Source organism: Anabrus simplex, chromosome 8 (genome assembly GCF_040414725.1).
Source record: "Anabrus simplex isolate iqAnaSimp1 chromosome 8, ASM4041472v1, whole genome shotgun sequence".
NCBI lineage: Eukaryota > Metazoa > Arthropoda > Insecta > Orthoptera > Tettigoniidae > Anabrus > Anabrus simplex.
In genome coordinates this window covers 222,224,508-222,243,958 of record NC_090272.1, presented here as the reverse complement: position 1 = coordinate 222,243,958, position 19,451 = coordinate 222,224,508, and the positions used below count along the sequence as shown (strand labels likewise).

Here is a 19,451-nt window from a genome sequence, read left to right as displayed (position 1 = left end):
TGCATTAAGAAATTTAATCACGGCCCTTACTTCACAACTGGCAGGGTTCTCAATTTGTTTAAACATTTTAAACGATCACAGACACAACACAGGCAATGCTAGCGTCACGCAACCTCGCACAGAGCAGGCAGACAAGCCACTGACATGGTCTGACCTTGCCCAGCAGCTACCCGAGTCGTCAGCGCTTCATGCGGCGCTAACGGGTACTACTTTCCGGATGGCCCTCCTGTATCTATATGTGCCAAATTTTGTATCTTATTATATGGTTTAAGCTGAAGATGTTCCAGACCAGGGGAATGTCAGTCAACTAAACTTCACACTGGAGGATGTTTGTAATCACATAAACTAGCTATTAAAAAACAAAAAGTGTTGAAAGTGGGATTCTTCCTCTAATCTTAACCTTATTTGCTGTTCTCCTTGGCGAGTGCACTTGACGTTCACTTACTTTTTCAGTCTAGGTGCAGTCCTCAGGTCCCAGCAGACAGGTATCATCCTGAACAATGAAATGGACGACTTCTCAGCACCTAACATTACAAATGCCTTCGGTGTACCTCCATCTCCAAATAATTTCATCAAACCAGGAAAGAGGCCACTGTCGTCAATGTGTCCTGCCATCTTCATCGATTGCAACGACAACGTGAGACTAGTGGTTGGAGCAGCGGGTGGCACCAAGATCACCACTGCTACAGCTCTGGTGAGTTGAAATGTTTCTTGAAGAGTAATATGGTGGCAGAGAAGAAGAGATACCAAGCTCTTACTTCGCCACACCAGCATCTTTTGATATGTCTTATTTCAAACATCTTGTGCCCTCAGATTTCTATCTTTTATATTCTCTAGCCAATAACATTCAAGGAAACTGCTGTGATAATGAAAATGCTCTTTGAACTTGGCTTAACAAATTCTTTAGCTCCAAATTGGCAGATTTCTTCAGGTACGGACTTGAAAAATTGCCCCAATATTATCAGAAAATCATTGATAATGCAATAAAATATGTTACCACCGAGCTCGATAGCTGCAGTCGCTTAAGTGCGGCCAGTATCCAGTAATCGGGAGATAGTAGGTTCGAGCCCCACTGTCGGCGGCCCTGAAAATGGTTTTTCCGTGGTTTCCCATTTTCACACCAGGCAAATGCTAGGGCTGTACCTTAATTAAGGCCACGGCCCCTTCCTTCCACTTCCTAGGCCTTTCCTATCCCATCGTCGCCATAAGACGTATCTATGTCGGTGCAACGTAAAGCAAATAGCAAAAAAAAAAAAAAAAAAAAAGTTACTGATCAGGCATCTCAAATACGTATACAATGGTACAGCCTCCCTTACCTGTTGCAATGGACAGGAGGGGAGGGACGGATAATTGGAAAAGTTGAATAAACTGTTCAACTTGTTCTGCCATATTTTTGTGTTGTTGTAAAGAAGTCTGGATTTTCTGATGTCTGTTCTAATTCCCCAGAGTAAAATAATATCTGAGAATGAAGTGTCATCTCCTTGCTCCATTAACCTACATGAGGCTTTCAACTGATTCAAGCGCAGTTTGTAGAGGAATACAGAATTGAGGTATAGTTTCTCCTCCCTGACCAGTCTTTGAAGTCCAACATTTCACGTTTCTCTTATTAACTTGTTTTGGAAGAATTTGTGTCACAGAGAATATTTATGCTCAAAGTGGGAACTAAAAGCTGAACTGACATTTTAAAACTTTCATGAATGATTGATGACGTTGGCAGGCTGGTCTCAAGAGCAGCCTGTAGGCTCCCTCTTTCTGAGAAAATGAGAACACCACGTGTTATTAATTAATAGAGAAATGTACACTCAAGTTTAAGCATTAAATAAATTTCACATTTCAGTCTTTGCTATAGTCTGTAATTGTCCTGGTTCTTTTCGTGCATGTTATGATGTGGTATCTACTACACTTCTGTCCACACAAAATGCACTTACAATCTTCGTCTGGCTCATGGAACTTCTGGTTTACACTTATCTTGTGGTGAAACCCATGTATGGAGAGTCGTGTTATCACGTGGCGTTGTGTGTTGCACTCTCTAGTCCATCTATCGTCCGTCATTGCTGGTGAGGCGTAGAAGTTGAGGTCGATTTCACTTTTCTTCCTTTCCCTGATGTTTAGTAGCGCCCTGCTTGCTTCCGTTGATTGTAGGTAGAATTGTGATCGTATGTCTTCTATGAAATACGTCTCCCGCATCATTTCGTATACCATCCGGGATGGCGCTGTCTTTCCGTCTCGGGTAATCCTCTTCATGAACATTGCTTTTATTCTTTCTATTCTCATCAGGTCTCCAATCTTCAGCTTTTCCCACACGATCCCAATTCCATATGTTATCACTGGCGCTACTGTCGTCTTGAAAAGTCTCATCGCCGTGCTGATTGATAGGTTTGAAATGTTTTGGATGCTGTATGAGGCTCTGATTGCTGCTGCCGTTCTTTCTTGAATATGTATACCAAAGGAGGCCGCCGTTGTCTGTAGTGTTATTCCCAAATATTTGTAATTTCGTACCTTTTGTAATGGCTTTTGGTGTAATGTTATGTTGTCTTTGGGCGTTGATTTCCCACCTTTTCTGAAGGTCATTTGTACTGTCTTTTCTTCATTTATCTGTAGGCTGTTTTCCTCCGCCCAGGTCTCTAGTCTGCGGACTGCCCTTTGCACATCCTCCTTTTCTTTCGCTCCGATCAGCATGTCATCTGCGTATAGGATCAGCTCTGCTTTTGATCCTTCCTCTACTATGTGGTTCACATCTGCTGTATAAATGTTGAAAAGTGTGGGACTCATGGGATCCCCTTGCATAACTCCGTTCGTCTGTATTATGTCTTCAGAAATTTCTACGTTGTTGTTTATTCAGATTATGTTCCTCTGTAGACATGCTTCAACTATTCTCACTAGTGGGTCTCTCTCGCCGATTGTCAATTTTATTTTCTCGATTAGCTTTCGCCTATCGATTGAGTCAAATGCCTTCTTGAAATCAACAAAGACTGCGTGATATTTCCCTCCTTTGTGTCTTAAGGCTTCTTCTACCTGATTTATTAGGTATTTCACTGCCTGGACCGTGCTCCTGCCTTTCATAAAACCAAATTGATTTTCTGGAATGTACCCACTGAAGGTTTCCAGTAATCTTTCATTCAGTATCTTCATGAAAACTTTAAAGGATGCATTTTCTAGTGCTACTCCTCTAAATGAGTCTAGTGATGTTCTGCTCCCTTTTCCTTTGAACAATATCTTTAGAGTCACTGTGTTCCATCCCTCTGGTATTTTCCCAGTCTGTATAGATTTGTTCATTAGGTCTTTCCACAGTTCTTTCATCTCGCCAAGTGAATCTTTTAAGTGTTCCATGTAAATTTTGTCTGGTTCTGCGGATTTCTTGTTTCTCCCTCCTTGTATTGCTTTCCTAATTTCGTACGTTGTTATTGGCTCCACAGCATGTGCGGGTTCTGCTGTTTCTATGTCATAGGCTTGCTTCAGCCCTTCCTTATTCAGTATGTTCGAGAAATGATGTTCGCAGTTCTCCATATGAATTTCTCCTGTTGCGATTGATGTCTTCTTTTTCAGTGCTATGTATGGGTCTGATTTTGCTTCCTCGGCTTGTTTCCTTCCTTGTTTCTCTGTATATTCTTCTTTTTTCTTTTTTATTAGTTCTTTATATTTTTTCCTTTTCTCTGCATATGCTGTTAAGTCTTCTGGGCGTCTGTATAATTTTGCTGCATTCAGGGCCTTTAGAGTTGCTTTTCTTTCCTTGTAACACTCTTGGTCAAACCAAGTTTGTGCATGTCTTCTTTCCTTTACTATTATGGCTTTCGTTATTACTTTGGTGGCTGTTGCTAGGGCTTCTTCTAGTCTTTCTTCTTCTATTAGGTTTCTAGCTTTCCCGATGTTTTCCTCGCTTTCTTTTACTGTTTCCCGCTGGATTTTTCTAGTATATATACTTGGTATTTTTGCTTCCTTCCTCTTTTGTTGGATTTCCATGCGTAGGCATGTCATTATAGGTATGTGTTTCCTTATTGGTGCTGCCGATGAGTTCCATAGGCCTTCTTGTTTACACAATTGTAGTTGTACTCCTCTAAAAAATAGTAGGTCGATGGCGCTATGACCGTTCTGTGCAAGGTAGGTTGGTGTTTCTTTTTTGTTCGCTATTTTGAAGCCTTCTTCTTCCAGTGTCTCAAGAAGGATGCGAGTTTTGGTATTTTCTTTGTCTATCCTGCAGTTAAAATCTCCGGCAATTATAACATTCCTTTCTGCTTTCGTTTGTTCTATGGCTATAGATATTTTATCCATTATGTTTTCTATAGGTGTATTTGGCTGAATATAAATTCCTATTATCGTAATTTCTGATGTGATTATTGTGACCATGTTTTCCTCCTTGATGATTCGCTTGATATCTCCCAGTTTCCCTTTTATGAAGATTGTGACTCCCCCTGCTGGCCTTCCTTCCGTCGGGGTCGCTAGCGTGTGTGTACCATAGTAACCTTGCAAGTCCATTGGTTCCGTGAGGAATGTCTCTGTCAGTATCATAACATCTGTGTCGTCTATTGTCTTCTGTGATATGTGGGGTATTGCGTTTCTTATTCCCTCTATATTCCATAATAATACACTTATTTCCGTGCTCGACCAAGGTCCCTTCTTCTTTGGCAATTGGGTGAGATAAGGGCGACTGTAGTCATTCACAGGATCTCTTCTTGGACACTTAATCTTTATAAGAGATGTGATGTTTTATAATATTCTAGTAGGCACGTACAATTTTATTTGAGATCGTTGGTTATTTAACATGTTGAATGCCAGACCAAAATTCCTAGGACTGCCGTCTAATGCCGTGAGCTAATAGCACCGAGTTACTTCCCAGTGCTAGAACGTTCACAGGCTTAACCAAAGAACTGATCACGGAAACGAGGATATATTTGTGATATATTAGGTTAACCTATTATCTATATTTGGTCACATAGTGAGACCACAACTGAAGTCGTATTGGTGATTACGAATTGTACACGAACACTCGCCTCCGTATGGGCATTAACAAGAAATTAAAATGATGGATCACCTATTCAATACCATATAATATGATGTCAAATCACTTATACTATGGGATCCATAAGGGGTAGCACTTATACAGTGGTTAATGTCCTGACGTTTGTATAGAAAGCAATCTTACCATTCCAATAACAGTTGGACAAGACCAATCCACAAGCGTAAATAAGGAATTTCCTCACTTCGTCTGATGTTGTGTCCACCCATTTGTTAAGCTAGGTTAATGTACTTAATGCTTAGTCTTTAAAACTTGATCATTACAGTTAATTTCCTCTACCATTAAATTTATTAATTCATTCGTAACAAATAAACAATAAGTGTCACAAGGTGGGGCTTCGGAATCATTATCCATCCCTGTGTCAAGTGACTCTGTCCCTTGAAAAGGAATCTCACGCTGAGCATCAATGCAAGGTCCCCAGTTGTTACTGTTATTATTATTATTATTATTATTATTATTATTATTATTATTATTATTATTATTATTATTATTATTATTATTATTATTATTTATTATTATGTGCGTATGGACCCAATGGATCACGCAAAGCTCTAACGATTCTGTTTTCTGAGTTGCCAAACAGCTCTCATCCTTTCTGCGTGGATCCTTTTTCGTTCTTCTGTCCACTTTGCTCCAGTCTTCTTTTTCACTTCGTTCTCTGGTTGCACTTTCCATCCATTAATTTTTTTCCTATAAAGGTTTCTGTCCGCGGTGTCATTTGGGTTTATCTGGGCTTTTTCCAGATCCTTCTTCACTTCTAGTACCCATGGAATGTTTTTTAGATGTTCTATGTAAGTGAGAATCTTGTGTGTCAGTCTACTTGCCGGCAATCTGTGGACGTGCCCATAGAATTTCAGACGTCTTTTGCGGATGTCTGCTGCAATGTTGGAATGCTCTTCTGTCTCTTTGCGTGACCTCATTCTATATCCATCTTCTGTTTTTCGGGGGCCGAGAATTTTCCTCAGGATTCTTCTTTCTTCTTTTAAAATGTTTTCTAGGTCACCTTTCCCGTTCAGTGTAAGGGTCTCGCTGGCATATAAGACTTCGGGCTTTATTACTGTATTATAGTGTCTGATCTTTGCATGGCGGGACAAGCACTTTTTATTGTATATGTTGTGAACCCTACCGTAGGCTTTCCGAAATTTTTGTAGGCGAATTTTCTGGGCAGCCTTCTCGCCTCCCGTTGGTTCAAGTATTTCTCCCAAGTACTTGAAGTGTGGTACTCGGTTGATTTGCCCATGTGTCGTGTTCAAATTTTGGATGTCAAATTTTGAGCAGAAGAACTTAGTCTTTTCAAAGGAAATTTGTAGGCCAACCTTTCCAGCACATTCGCTAAGGGTTTCAATTTGTTTAACGGCTGTGAATACATCATCTGTAAGTATGGCCAGGTCATCTGCAAAAGCGAGGCATGATATCTCAATACCGTCTTTGGGTCGTCCTAGTCGTATGGGGCGCCAGTATCCCATATCTTTCAATACCTTTTCCCACTCGCGGATGACTTTGTCTAGGACGAGGTTGAAAAGAAGCGGAGATAAGCCGTCACCTTGTCGGACGCCAGTTTTAATCGGGAATGGTTCAGAGATCTCCCCCATGAATTTAACTTTGGAGATAGTGTCAGTGAGTGTTGCCTTGATGAGGTTGAGGGTCTTGGAATCAAGTCCCAGTTCCTCAAGAACAACGAAGAGAGACTGTCGATCAACCGAGTCGTACGCTTTCCTAAAGTCAACAAAAATGCAGATGACCGGTTTGTTCCTCAATGCTTTGTATTTAAGTGTTGTCTTCAAGTTGAATATTTGTTCTGCGCACGAGCGACCAGGGCGGAAGCCTGCTTGATATTCGCCAATACTTTGTTCAAGTTGTTCTTGCGTTCTCTTCGAAAGGCAAGCTGAAAGAATTATTGGCTGTTCCTTGTATCAAAACCCCATCCTTGTTTTCACTTTGATACTCACTTTCAGTACTTTCTGAATAGTCACTACTTTCTACATTCTCATCGTCTGTACTTGGTTCAAAGTCACTGCAACTACATTCTTCATTGATATGATCATTGTCCAACTTGTTCAATAAATCATCCAGACTATCTGCACTCAGTTGTCTACTGTTTAATTTACTCATAAAGATTTAACGTTAGTAATGAGCAAACTAATCCACACAAAAGAAAACTAACAGCACTGCACACTTACACAAACAACCCGCAAGATAGGCAGTGACTTTGTCAGCTTACAAAGTACTCGTGACGTACCCGTATGGGGTCGCGCCTAAACAGGAGTTGACGAATGAAAGGTGGACTATGCACTCCCTTAAATAGACAGCCAAAAGATGGCAGGAAGAGACTTCATACAGTTTCAAAACACACACTTACTGGACACGATTTAATTCTCATTTCAATAGCCATGTCAATTAAAGTTGAAAGAAGAACTCCACCTTCCAATACTTAATACTTATTTACTACAAATACGCAGAACAGAAAGAAAACTTTGGCCATCAGAATGTTTCTTACTATGCGTCCTGGCAGTCAATGCATAAAAAAAAAAAAAAAATGATAAAAAAATTGAGGTCTTACTCAGCAATTTTACTGAAATGGCAGAGGCAATTTTTCTGCCCTTGAATCCAGGACAGTCCTCATTTTCTGAGATGAATGTCAACCCTAAATACAAGAATATATACAAATTGCAAACTTAAAACGTTGACATTAACAATCAGATCATTATGTTACATACTTTATTTAGCTAGAGTGTAGATGTTAAACAAGTTTGTGTTTAAATACAAGAAATGAGGAATTTGGACTTCTTCAGGAAGGAAATTGTATACATTTGCAGACTTGGGCCATATATTTCTATTTTGGTTTTATGTTGTGCCAGCACTGATAGGTTTTATGACAGCGATGGAATAGGAGAGGGCTAGGATTGGGAAGGAAGTAGCTGAGCCAACTTGCGCAGTAAATAATAGGTTCTTCCTGTTTGCATGTTTTACAATAATTGTCACTAAAGACTGCAATATGATAAAGGTGTATAATGAGACAGTCAAGTTGAAAATCTGTAACAGTTTGTTTTTCCTTGAATTGTTTTTATTCTTTACCACTGTTTATTCCTGGGATAGACGATGATGTCTTGAGGAAACTTCTTTTCTCGGCTGAGTCAGAGCTAGTTAGTACAGACAACTCTTTTAAATTCGAACTCCAAGGGGAATCAGAAAAAATCAAATTATCCAAAATTCAAATTAATTAAGAATGACTATTTTAATAAAAATCAGTACTGTATAAATACATAAAATTGAATAAATTCATTGTAATGAGTAGTTATTACAGTATTATACATTCTACCATACCTTAAGAGCTGCCATGTTCTCCTGTACTGTAGATGAAAGTTTTCACAAAAAATACAAGTTACGGTACTGTAAATACAATAGTAAAACAACAGTATTTACACATTTTAGCACATCTAACAATACTCTAATTCCATTGCTCACTTTAAAAAGTTACTGATTTTTAGTCATAATGTATATTTTGGGTTTCTGCCATGTATGAACTATATAAACACTCTCAATGCATTTCAAAGGGAACCTTGCCTTTCATGATCAGGACTTGACTTACTTGACTTAATTCCTCTCATTCCCACTGGAACATAGGGCATCCGTGAAACGTCTCCATTGTGGTCGTCAACTTGCCAATGCTTTAACTTCCTTCCAAGTCTTCCCAGCTTCAAGAGCCTCCTCCTCTACAGTCCTCTTCCAGGTCTTCCCAGGACGACCTCTCCTCCGTGCCCCTTGCGGAATCCATTCCAGTGCCGTGCGTTCCATAGATCCCGCTGGTTTTCTCAAAGTATGACCTATCAATTTCCATTTCCTCCTCTTGATTTCCACTGCGGCTGGAACTTGGTTTGTTTTTCTCCACAGCTCCTCATTGGATATAATTTCAGGTCCTCTGATGTTTATGATGCACTGTAAGCAACGGTTTATAAATGTCTGCAAGAGATTAGTGATAGTTCGTGTAACCTTCCAAGTTTCACAAGCATACAGAAGGACTGATTTAACATTTGTATTGAACATTTTATTTTCGTTTTCCTTGAAGTGTTGTTATTCTTCCATACTGTATACAGCTGCATGAAGGCTCCAGTGCTTTCCTTATTCTGGCTCTCACATCCTCTTGTCACTACACTTCCCAAGTAGCTAAATGTTTTAACCTCTTCAATCTCTTCTCCTGCCACAAACAATCTTTCATCAGTTTTAGAATTTGCTTTCATTTCCTTGGTCTTAATAACATTTATATTGAGTCCTGCAGCCTCTGCTTCCTTCCATAATCCTTCTAACTTGTGTTTCATATCACTAATATTCTTGAAGACAAAAGACAAATATCATCTGCAAATTCTAAATCTTCCAGTCTTTCCCCCATTCCCCATTGTATTCGTCTTTTCCTTCCACCCAACATACTTCTCATAACATTATTGAGCACCACTAAAAAGATTGTTGGTGAACAGAAAATGGAAAATAAAAAAGGAAAGATGCAGATTCTCACTTGTGAAATGTCTGCTCTACACGAGGAAATTAACACCTTGAGAACCACCTTTGAGAGCAGTGGTTGCAGCAAAGCTTATATCTCTACAGTGCATAATCAGACATCTGTTAAGAATAAAGACGTAAAAGGAACTTCTAACCTTCCTTACATACGTAACAGGACAGATCGTACTGCTAAAATCTTACATAGGTATATACAATGAATGAACTGTATTATTTGGAACTTCAATTATGATAAGGCAACTCCTCCCGCCAACTAAGGACAGTTTGCCTAAATTGCAACAACTTGGCATCTATAGAGTTCCCTGTACTTGTGGAAAGGTTTATATTGAGCAGACTTTAAGATCATGCTTTAACACTTGGTCATGATGTCATGTTCTAAGGAGTGGATACTCTTGCCCGTATAAAACAAATACGTAAATACGTAAACACCCAGATAATTTCAACCGCGATACGGGCTACAACCTTGGTGAATCACGGCTACCTACTATCAGAACCATCAGAAAATTATGCTTTTACTGTTGCCATGGGGCTGAAAAGGCACCATTTTAAGTTCTTTCTTGCTTTCTCTTAGCAACCTTTGATGCATCATGTTTCCTTTTTTTTCTGTTTTCTCCCAATGAAGAAAGGTAAGGCTCCTTTTGAAATGCATTGAAAGTGTTTATGTAGTTTATTACATGGCATAAACCCAAAATATACCTCATGAAGAGTTACACTGGATCTGAAAGTCTAAATCATAATATTAGTGATTTTTGTTTGTTTGTGTTCATTTAGTATTATATCATGGACAAAATCTTCATTTTCATTTAAAGCTTGAAACACATCATTATAAACATTTGACTGAGTTTCAACAAATCTTCTGAAACTTCCTACCATTTTGAAAGCTTCAGACATTGTTGGTAGAGGCTCTTCTATGACGTCATGACTGCTCTCCTGGAACTTTGTAGTACTTCCTGCAGAAGGAACTTACTAGGAAATTGAATCTAGCAAAGAAGTCAGCTAAGGGTAACATGATGGCAAGCATAATTGGTGGTCATACAAATTTTAGTGAAAAATGGAAGAGTATGTATAGGTACTTTAAGGCAGAAACAGGTTCAAAGAAGGACATTCCAGGAATCATTAATGAACAAGGGGAGTGTGTATGCGGGGATCTTCAAAAGGCAGAAGTATTCAGTCAGTAGTATGTAATGATTGTTGGTTACAAGGATAATGTCCAGGTAGGGGATGTGAGTAACACTAAAGAAGTATTAAAATTTACCTACAATAACAATGAGATTTACAGTAAGATACAAAAGTTGAAAACTAGAAAAGCAGATGGAATTGATAAGATTTCTGGGGATATACTAAAGGCAATGGGTTGGGATATCATACCATATCTGATATACTTATTTGATTATTGTTTGGTCAGGGGAGCTATACCAGATGAATGGAGAGTTGCTATAGTAGCCCTGTGTATAAAGGAAATGGTGATAGACATAGAGCAGAAAATTACAGGCTAGTCAGTTTGACATGCATTGTATGTAAGCTTTGGGAAAGCATTCTTTCTGATTGTATTAGACATGTTTGCAAAATTAATAACTGGTTTGACAGAAGGCAGTTTGGGTTTAGGAAAGGTTATTCGACTGAAGCTCAGCTTGTAGGATTTCAGCAAGATATAGCAGATATCTTGGATTCAGGAGGGCAAATGGACTGTATTGCGATTGACCTATCTAAGGCATTTGATAGGGTAGATCATGGAAGACTACTGGCAAAAATGAGTGCAGTTGGACTAGAAAAACGGGTGACTGAATGGGTGGCTATATTTCTAGAAAATAGAACTCAGAGAGTTAGAGTGGGTGAAGCTTTGTCTGACCCTGTAATAATTAAGAGGGGAATTCATCAAGGCAGTATTATTGGACCTTTGTGTTTTCTTATATATATGAATGATATGTGTAAAGAAGTGGAATCAGAGATAAGGCTGTTTGCAGATGATGTTATTCTGTACAGAGTAATAAATAAGTTACAAGATTGTGAGTGGCTGCAGGGTGACCTCGATAGTGTTGTGAAATGAATGGTGGACAATGGTATGATGATAAACGGCGTTAAAAGTCAGGTTGTGAGTTTCACAAATAGGAAAAGTCCTCTTGGTTTTAATTACTGAGTCGATGGGGTGAATGTTCCTTTTGGGGATCATTGTAAGTACCTAGGTGTTAATATAAGAAAAGACCTTCATTGGGCTAATCACATAAATATGATTGTTAATAAAGGGTACAGATCTCTGCACATGGCTATGAGGGTATTTAGGGGTTGTAGTAAGGATGTAAAGGAGAGGGCATATAAGTCTCAGACCCCAACTAGAGTATGGTTCCAGTGTATGGGAACCTCACCAGGATTACTTGATTCAAGAACTGGAAAATATCCAAAGAAAAGCAGCTCGATTTGTTCTGGGTGATTTCCGACAAAAGAGTAGCGTTACAAAAATGTTGCAAAGTTTGGGCTGTGAATATTTGGGAGAAAGGAGACGAGCTGCTCGATTAAATGGTATGTTCCGAGCTGTCAGAGGAGAGATGGCATGGGAGGCCATTAGTAAACGAATAAGTTTGAGTGGTGTCTTTAAAAGTAGGAAAGATCACAATATGAAGATAAAGTTGGAATTCAAGAGGACAAATTGGGGCAAATATTCATTTATAGGAAGGGCAGTTAGGGATTGGAATAACTTACCAAGGGAAATGTTCAATAATTTTCCAATTTCTTTGCGATCATTTAAGAAAAGGTTAGGAAAACAACAGATATGGAATCTGCTACCTGGGTGTGTGCCCTAAATGCAGATCAGTAGTGATTGTTTGATTGATTGATTGATTGATTGAATGATTGATTGATTTATTGATTGATTGATTGATTGATTGATTGATTGATTGATTGATTGATTGATTGATTGATTGATTGATTGATTGATTGATTGATCGATTGATTGATTGTAAAGAAATCTCATCTCCCGTCAGATCTCCACATACTGCAACTTTGGAATCAGCAGCTAAATACCCATTACAACTGACATAGTTCATTACTTGTTGCCTTCGCTCAGGTTCCGCGTGCATTTCTAGGTCTTCTGGAACAATTTCTGAATTGGTTTCTTTATTCTTGAAACCTGCTTTACGCAAACAGTTTGCACTTGTTTGCTCATATCCCAAGTTTGACAACTACAGGATGGAGGAAGGGGAAGTTTTTCAGTGGCCGAGTGCAGATGCCCATAGACAAGTGGTGTTCAAGGCCATGCCAATCCTACACTCGTTGACAGTCGTAGAGATAAAGGCTAAATCTGCTAACAATAGCAACTACCTGACCATGACTAGAAGCCTACAATGATTTGAAGGCTTCACTTCGTTAAACCGGTTACAAAATTACTTGTGATAAAATCACGACTTTGAATTATTGAAATTTAAACTTCAAGAATTTGAATCAAATATGATTTTAATTCATAGATTAGAATGGGAATTTTAAGGGGAATAAAAATTCTATTCAAAATATCCTATTTTTGAATTATCCAATTTGAAATTAACCAGAGTCTGCTGTAGTTGTTTGGTATGAAATATGGTTCTTTTTCTTATGTGAAGACTAATTTCCTACAATGTTGCTGGGTTTTCTTTTTTCAGGCTTCCCTCTTTAACCTCTACTTTAATATGGACATCAAGGAGGCGCTGGATGCTCGCAGAATACACCATCAATTGTTTCCTATGACACTGCAGTATGAAGAAGGCTTTCTTGAAGTGAGTACCTCATTTAACATTTTACTTCTCCTGAAGATGCACTTCTTGACACAGAGAGAGGGAATTAAGAAAGGAACATGTATAATAGGATGAACACAATGGCAGGTCAGTGTGACAAGGAGGTGCAACAGAAATAGGAGATGAAGACAAACATGGAAACAAAGACAAGGACAATCTTCGTATCTTCACACACGTCCTCTTCTTCTTCTTCTTGTGCCATATCTGTCATCGGACATTCTGGCTATCTTACAAGGAGAGGCCAGACCCTGCGTCCAACCAATTTCAACAAGCTTCAATGTACCTGTAGGGTGGGGAGACACTCAGTAGTAACTCCTGTACAACGGTTTACGTCAAAACGCTTTCGTTTTCGGAAAGAAAAATGCAGTCAAATGTCATAAAGTAAGGATCCGCTTCAGACAATGTGAAGGTGATAGGACACTAAAAGGCAAACATATTTTACTTAAACATGTCAGGTCGTTAACTTTATAATTTCCAAAAAAATGGATGAATCCCCAGTTTCAATGCAGTGCATATATACGTGGAGAGTTACATCGCAGTCAACTGGATTGGCGGCGTAGTGTTCACCGTACTTGGCTGCAAACCTCGAAAATGTGAGTTCGAGTCTCATTGCAGCTATATTTCTTGTGCAAAATAAATCTATATTTATATCTGAGGGGACAAGATAAAAATATAAACAAATACATTATGCAAATTGCAGTACACTTGATTTTCTACCTGAAATTAACATAGGCCTAAATGTTCTCACAGTTACTGCTGGATTTCCCTTTCTTTGTATATATAATATACACCACTTTTGCTTACTCAGTGCTATTGTGTAGCGGAGAACCTCCTTCTAGCAAAAGCAGCCAAAGTAAACAAGAATATTTCTTCCGGCCAATGTACATGTTGTGTTAGAATTATTTATTGTGTTGATCGAAAGAACCTAATGTACAGAAGAAGTCCATAAACACAAGAAGTACGCTTGGTCATAATTATTATTATTCTTAAAAAAATTGTTTTCACTCCTTGCTGCTACAATGTGGCCTCGGACATGCACCGCTTGCCCAGCGATCCTCCATCCCTTTGGCAGACTGATGCATGTGTATTATCATGCATCAGCGCAAAGCAGATGAATGGATAAAACTATCTTAGTAAAGTTATTCATCAGTTTAGCATCTTAACAAATTTCCACTAACTTATTGCAACTCTTCTTTTGAGATGTTGGTTAACCTTACATACGCACGACTGAACAGCACCACAGGCCTGCTGTTGAGCACAAAGTCGTACAGGCACAGAAGACAGCTAATGAATAGCGATAAGCAAAGTCGGCCGAGTACAAGAGAAGCAGTATTCAGAAGGGCTGAAGTGTCGCCAGACAAGTGGTACGTGCTTGAAGCCACCATGCACCTACAAGTAGGCCTGAATAAAATGACTCTGTAGTACTGATTGGCTGAATGAATGTTAACTTTTATTTAACATTAATCATTCATCAATGATCTGCCGCCCAGGTGCAAGATTCCCTATCAGTTGTTTACCAAGCTTTATCTTAAATGATTTCAAAAACTTCATAGTTTATCAAACCTTTTCCTTGATAATTTATTCCAATCCCTTACTGAACGTCCTCCACATGAAAATTTGCCCTAATTTGTCTTCTTGAATTCCAACTTCATCTTCATAATAGGATCTTTCCTAATTTTAAAAGATCCAGAAGCTTATTCGTCTACTAATGTCATTCCATGCTATCTCTCCACCAACAGTTCGAAACACACTGCACCGGGCGAGTTGGCCATGCAGTTAGGGGCGTGCAGCTGTGAGCTTGCATCTGGGAGATAGTGGGTTCGAACCCCACTGTCGGCAGCCCTGAAGATGGTTTTCTGTGGTTTCCCATTTTCACACCAGACAAATGCTGGGGCTGTACCTTATTTAAGGCCACGGCTGCTTCCTTCCCATTCCTAGGCCTTTCCTATCCCATCATCACCGTAAGACCTATCCGTGTCGGTGTGACGTAAAGCAAATAGCAAAAAGAAACATCACGCTTAGTCAAGCATCTCGTCTCCTTACTACCAAGTCTTCCCAGCCCAAAGTTTACAGTATTTTCATACACTACTCCTTTGTCAAAAGTCACCAAGAACAAATCACGCTGCGTTCCTTTGGATCTTTTCCAGTTCTTATATCAAGTAGTCCTGGTGTGGGTCCCATACACTGGAAGTGGAGTCATATCAGGGACTTATACATCCTCTCTTTTACATCCTTACTACAACCCCTTATTACATGCGAAGAGGTCTATAACCTTCCTTAAATACTTCATTAATATGATTACCCCAATGAAGAACATTCCTTATATTAAAACCTAGGTACTTACAGTCTTCCCCATCAACACTGTAATTAAAAATGTAAGGCCATTTTGCTCTTGGTGAAACCTACAACTTGACTCTTCATCCCAATGTCCGCGTCCATCTCACAACAGTTTCTAGGTCCCCCTGCAGTCGTTCACAATCCTGCAACTAATTCATACTCTATACAATATAACTTTATCCACAAGTAGCCTTATCTGTGATTCCAGTTCTGAACTCATATCATTTACATATATATGAAAATACAAAGATCCAATAATACTGACCTGCAGGACCCTCCTCTTAATCGCTACAGGATCAGATAACACTTTTCACCTACTATAATTCTCTGAGTTCTATTTTCGAGAAATATAGCCACCCATTCAACCACTCTTTTTTTCTAGCCCAATAACCGTCATTTTCATCAGTAATCTCCCAGGACCCACCCTATCAGAAGGGTTGGATAGGCCAATCGTGATACAGTCCATTTAACCTCCTGAATCTAAAATTATCATCATCATTATTGTTGACTATCTCCAGTTGCCCCAGTGTGATGTACAATACCCCTCTATCTTTGTCCATCCATGAACCACTGTTCTCTCTTGATCTTCTCCCAATCTTGTCCGCTCTCCTCGACATCTTTCTTCACCAGATTTGTCCATTTTCCTCTGGGTCTCCCCACTGGTCTTTTTCCTCTTGCTTCTCTTTCATATTCTCTTCTTCCAGTCCTGCATGCACTCATGCTTCCTCAGTCTTGCTTTCTCGATCCTCTGTAGTAGGGAGTCTCCTAATTCCAACTCCTCTTGTACTTTTCATTCCTGAACTTGTCCTTCCTGGTCTTCTGTACCATGGTACGTAGGAACTTCATTTCTATAGCTTGTGGTAGTTTCCAAGCTATACATGAGGATGGGTGTATAATACGATTGATTTAATGTCATCTTAGCTTTCAATGGTACTTACTTGTTCATCCCACAGCAGTTGTCTTACTTAGCGGTAAAATTGGGTTGCCTTGCTAATTCGACTGTCCACCTCATAGTTTACAAAGTTTTCTTTTGATACTATATTACCTAAGTACTTAAATGTTGGAATTTGGAACACTGTCCAAAATCTAAAATATTTGCAATACCTTGCTGAGATCCTACAAGTTGAGATTTACTGAAGTAACCTTTCCTAAACTTGAACTGCCTTCTATCAAACCAGTTACTGTAGTAAATTTGCAAACATGTCTAATATAATCAGAAAGAATGCTTTCCCAGAGCTTAATTAATCAATTGGTTGAATATAACTTTCTTTTATGGTAAGACCAAGAATTGTGGAAACAAATATGCTGCCCCATTCCCACTTATTAAGACATGATATACTGTAGTTTCCATGTTCAAATTTTAATCATTTGATGATTTTCTGTTGCAGAAATATGTCAAAGGACTGGAAGCAATTGGGCATAAGACTGAGAAATTTGCTGTGGGAGGTTCCTCTGTGACTGCAATATCCGTTGAAGATGAGAAAGTTTATGCAAACTCTGATTTCCGGCGTGGTGGAACTACGTCGGGATTTTGATGCTAGTGAAGTGTTAGACGAGTGACGGCTGTGAAAGTGATATTGTCACGATGATTGTTTTTATAATACAAAAGACTGTTGTACATATGTGTAAATAGTAATTTATAATATACCTAAGTTTGTTTGTTTCTTGTTCTCTTCCTTAGTGCAGGGCAGTGAGTAGAGATGGGCGAAGTTAAGTTATTCTTTTTGTGGAACAGTTCCGGTTCTTACTATTGCAGAAAAATAATATGTTGCAAATAACAGACCTGGGTTTAGGATGTGGCAGAATTAGAAAGTATCAACAAACTTCGTGTTTGTGTATGATAATTCCAAAATTGTTTCCTTTTTGCAAATTTTATATTTTGTTTTGATTGGATTTGCCTAAACTAGGTAAACTGATACTGTAACTATCTTTATCCAGGAGGTACTGAGAGCAAAAATAGTAGGACCACAGCAATTCACAGAGACTTGTTAGACGAAGCTGAATCTGTGTACTAAAATATTTGCATTGAGTAACATAAGCCTTTCACATAATCACCTTTACTCATCTGACAGTATTTATACATTTAACCCCTTCCGACATGAATTTTTTTATTGGCACTAAACATTATTTGGTTGTCATTTCCATCTTAAATTTCAGCTGCCAACACTGGCCACAGCACTGAATGTGTATTGAGTACACATGTCGACTGAGATGGAAAAAGAGTCGAAAACACTGCAGAAGCAATTCTGTTTCTCACTGTTTTGGCTTCCCAAATAAATAAATAAATAAATAAATAAATAAAGAAAGAAAGAAAGAAAGAAAGAAAGAAAGAAAGACATTTTTTTAAAGTGAAAAAATGTTATGTCCATTGTAATGGACGCTGGGTCTGAAGGGGTTAAAGTAATTTTTAGGACACATTCTAATACCTGGTAATTTAGAAATTGCTCTAGATAGCACGACACAAACAGCCATGGTTAAATGCAGTGAGAGTTAAATGGAACTTCTTTTTCTTCAGCGATTGTCCCTCCTGCTGGGGGGTCCACTATATGGATTCATTGTCTCCATTTAGTTCTGTCCCGGGCCATGTCGGGGTGAAGATTAATGCTCTTCAGATCTTTGTGAAGGGTTTTGGCCATCTCTGTTTTGGTCGTCCATTTGGTCTCCTACTGGAGACTTCTAACATGTAACCCGTCTTCGTGATAATGCCCTTAGTACATTCCCAAATCATCATAGATGACTCTTGCGGATGTTTTCTTGAATCCATGCAATGCCAAATCTCTCCCTAATGGATTAATGGGAAATGCAATCCAGTTTAGTGACACCAACTGTCCACCTCAGCATCTCAGTCTCCACGACTCCCAGTGGACTCTCTGTCTCAGCCGTGGTTGGCCAACATTTGAAATCTTAGAGTGCAACAGTGTCCGGCTCCATGGCTAAATGTTTAGCGCGCTGGCCTTTGGTCACAGGGGTCCCGGGTTCGATTCCCGGCAGAGTCGGGAATTTTAACCGTCATCGGTTAATTACACTGGCACGGGGGCTGGGTGTATGTGTTGTTTTCATCATCATTTCATCCTCATCATGACACGCACCTCGCTTACGGGCGTCAAATCAAAAGACCTGCACCTGACGAGTCGAACATGTCCTCGGACACTCCCAGCACTAAAAGCCATACGCCATTTCATTTTTTCAGTGCACAGTTCGTACGACAGTGTGATAGATTTTAGATTTGAGATTATCTTTCATCCTCTGGTGATAATTGACGCCGGTTGTTGTTCTTCATTTCATCCAGGCTGCAGATATCCTTGAATTGACCTCTTCGTCAATTCGGCCATCATCGGTGATTGTGGAGCCAAGGTATTTTAATCTTGTCACTCGCAGCAGGTCCTCACCGCATACCTGAATGGTTCCAAATGTTTGTGGATCTGACATCATATATTCAGTCTTCTTTTCATTTAGTCGCTGACCGTATTGCACCAGCTGATCGCTCCATTCTTGGATTGGCATGGAGTGATCGGCTGTGGATTAAAAGGAACAAATATTAACAATCAATGTCATGTCATGGATAATTAATGCAAATTTCCTGTCTATCGAATTGTTGACTACGAAACGCGCCCCCTTACATGTTCATATTTCGTGAGTTCCCTTGCCTGGTCTCGTAGTGTTCACTGCTGTTCATTACATCCAATAACTACTGTAGTTTCAAAGAATATCAAAACCAGTGCAGAGAAGTAGCCCTCAGGTTCTCCCAGAGTCAGAACAATCAGTCCCAATCAGCCAACCAGCAGTGCTTGCGAGGCGTTGCTAGAGCATTCCACCATGAGTGCAGG

The 19,451-nt window shown here is 39.3% G+C and overlaps 1 protein-coding gene across 4 annotated transcripts in view; it reads left to right on the top strand.

Moving 5' to 3' along the window:
* The window catches only part of LOC136879011 (scoloptoxin SSD14), a 300,668-nt gene extending 283,381 nt beyond the window's left edge, over positions 1-17,287 (top strand). For all 4 annotated transcript variants that reach the window (XM_067152702.2, XM_067152701.2, XM_067152704.2 and 1 more), the window contains 3 exons: positions 454-694; positions 13,156-13,269; positions 17,013-17,287. In XM_067152702.2, coding sequence (XP_067008803.2) covers positions 454-694; positions 13,156-13,269; positions 17,013-17,159 — 502 coding nt within the window. In that variant the 3' untranslated portion in view covers positions 17,160-17,287. The remainder of the gene's footprint in view (positions 1-453; positions 695-13,155; positions 13,270-17,012) is intronic.
* Positions 17,288-19,451: the final 2,164 nt, after the last annotated feature.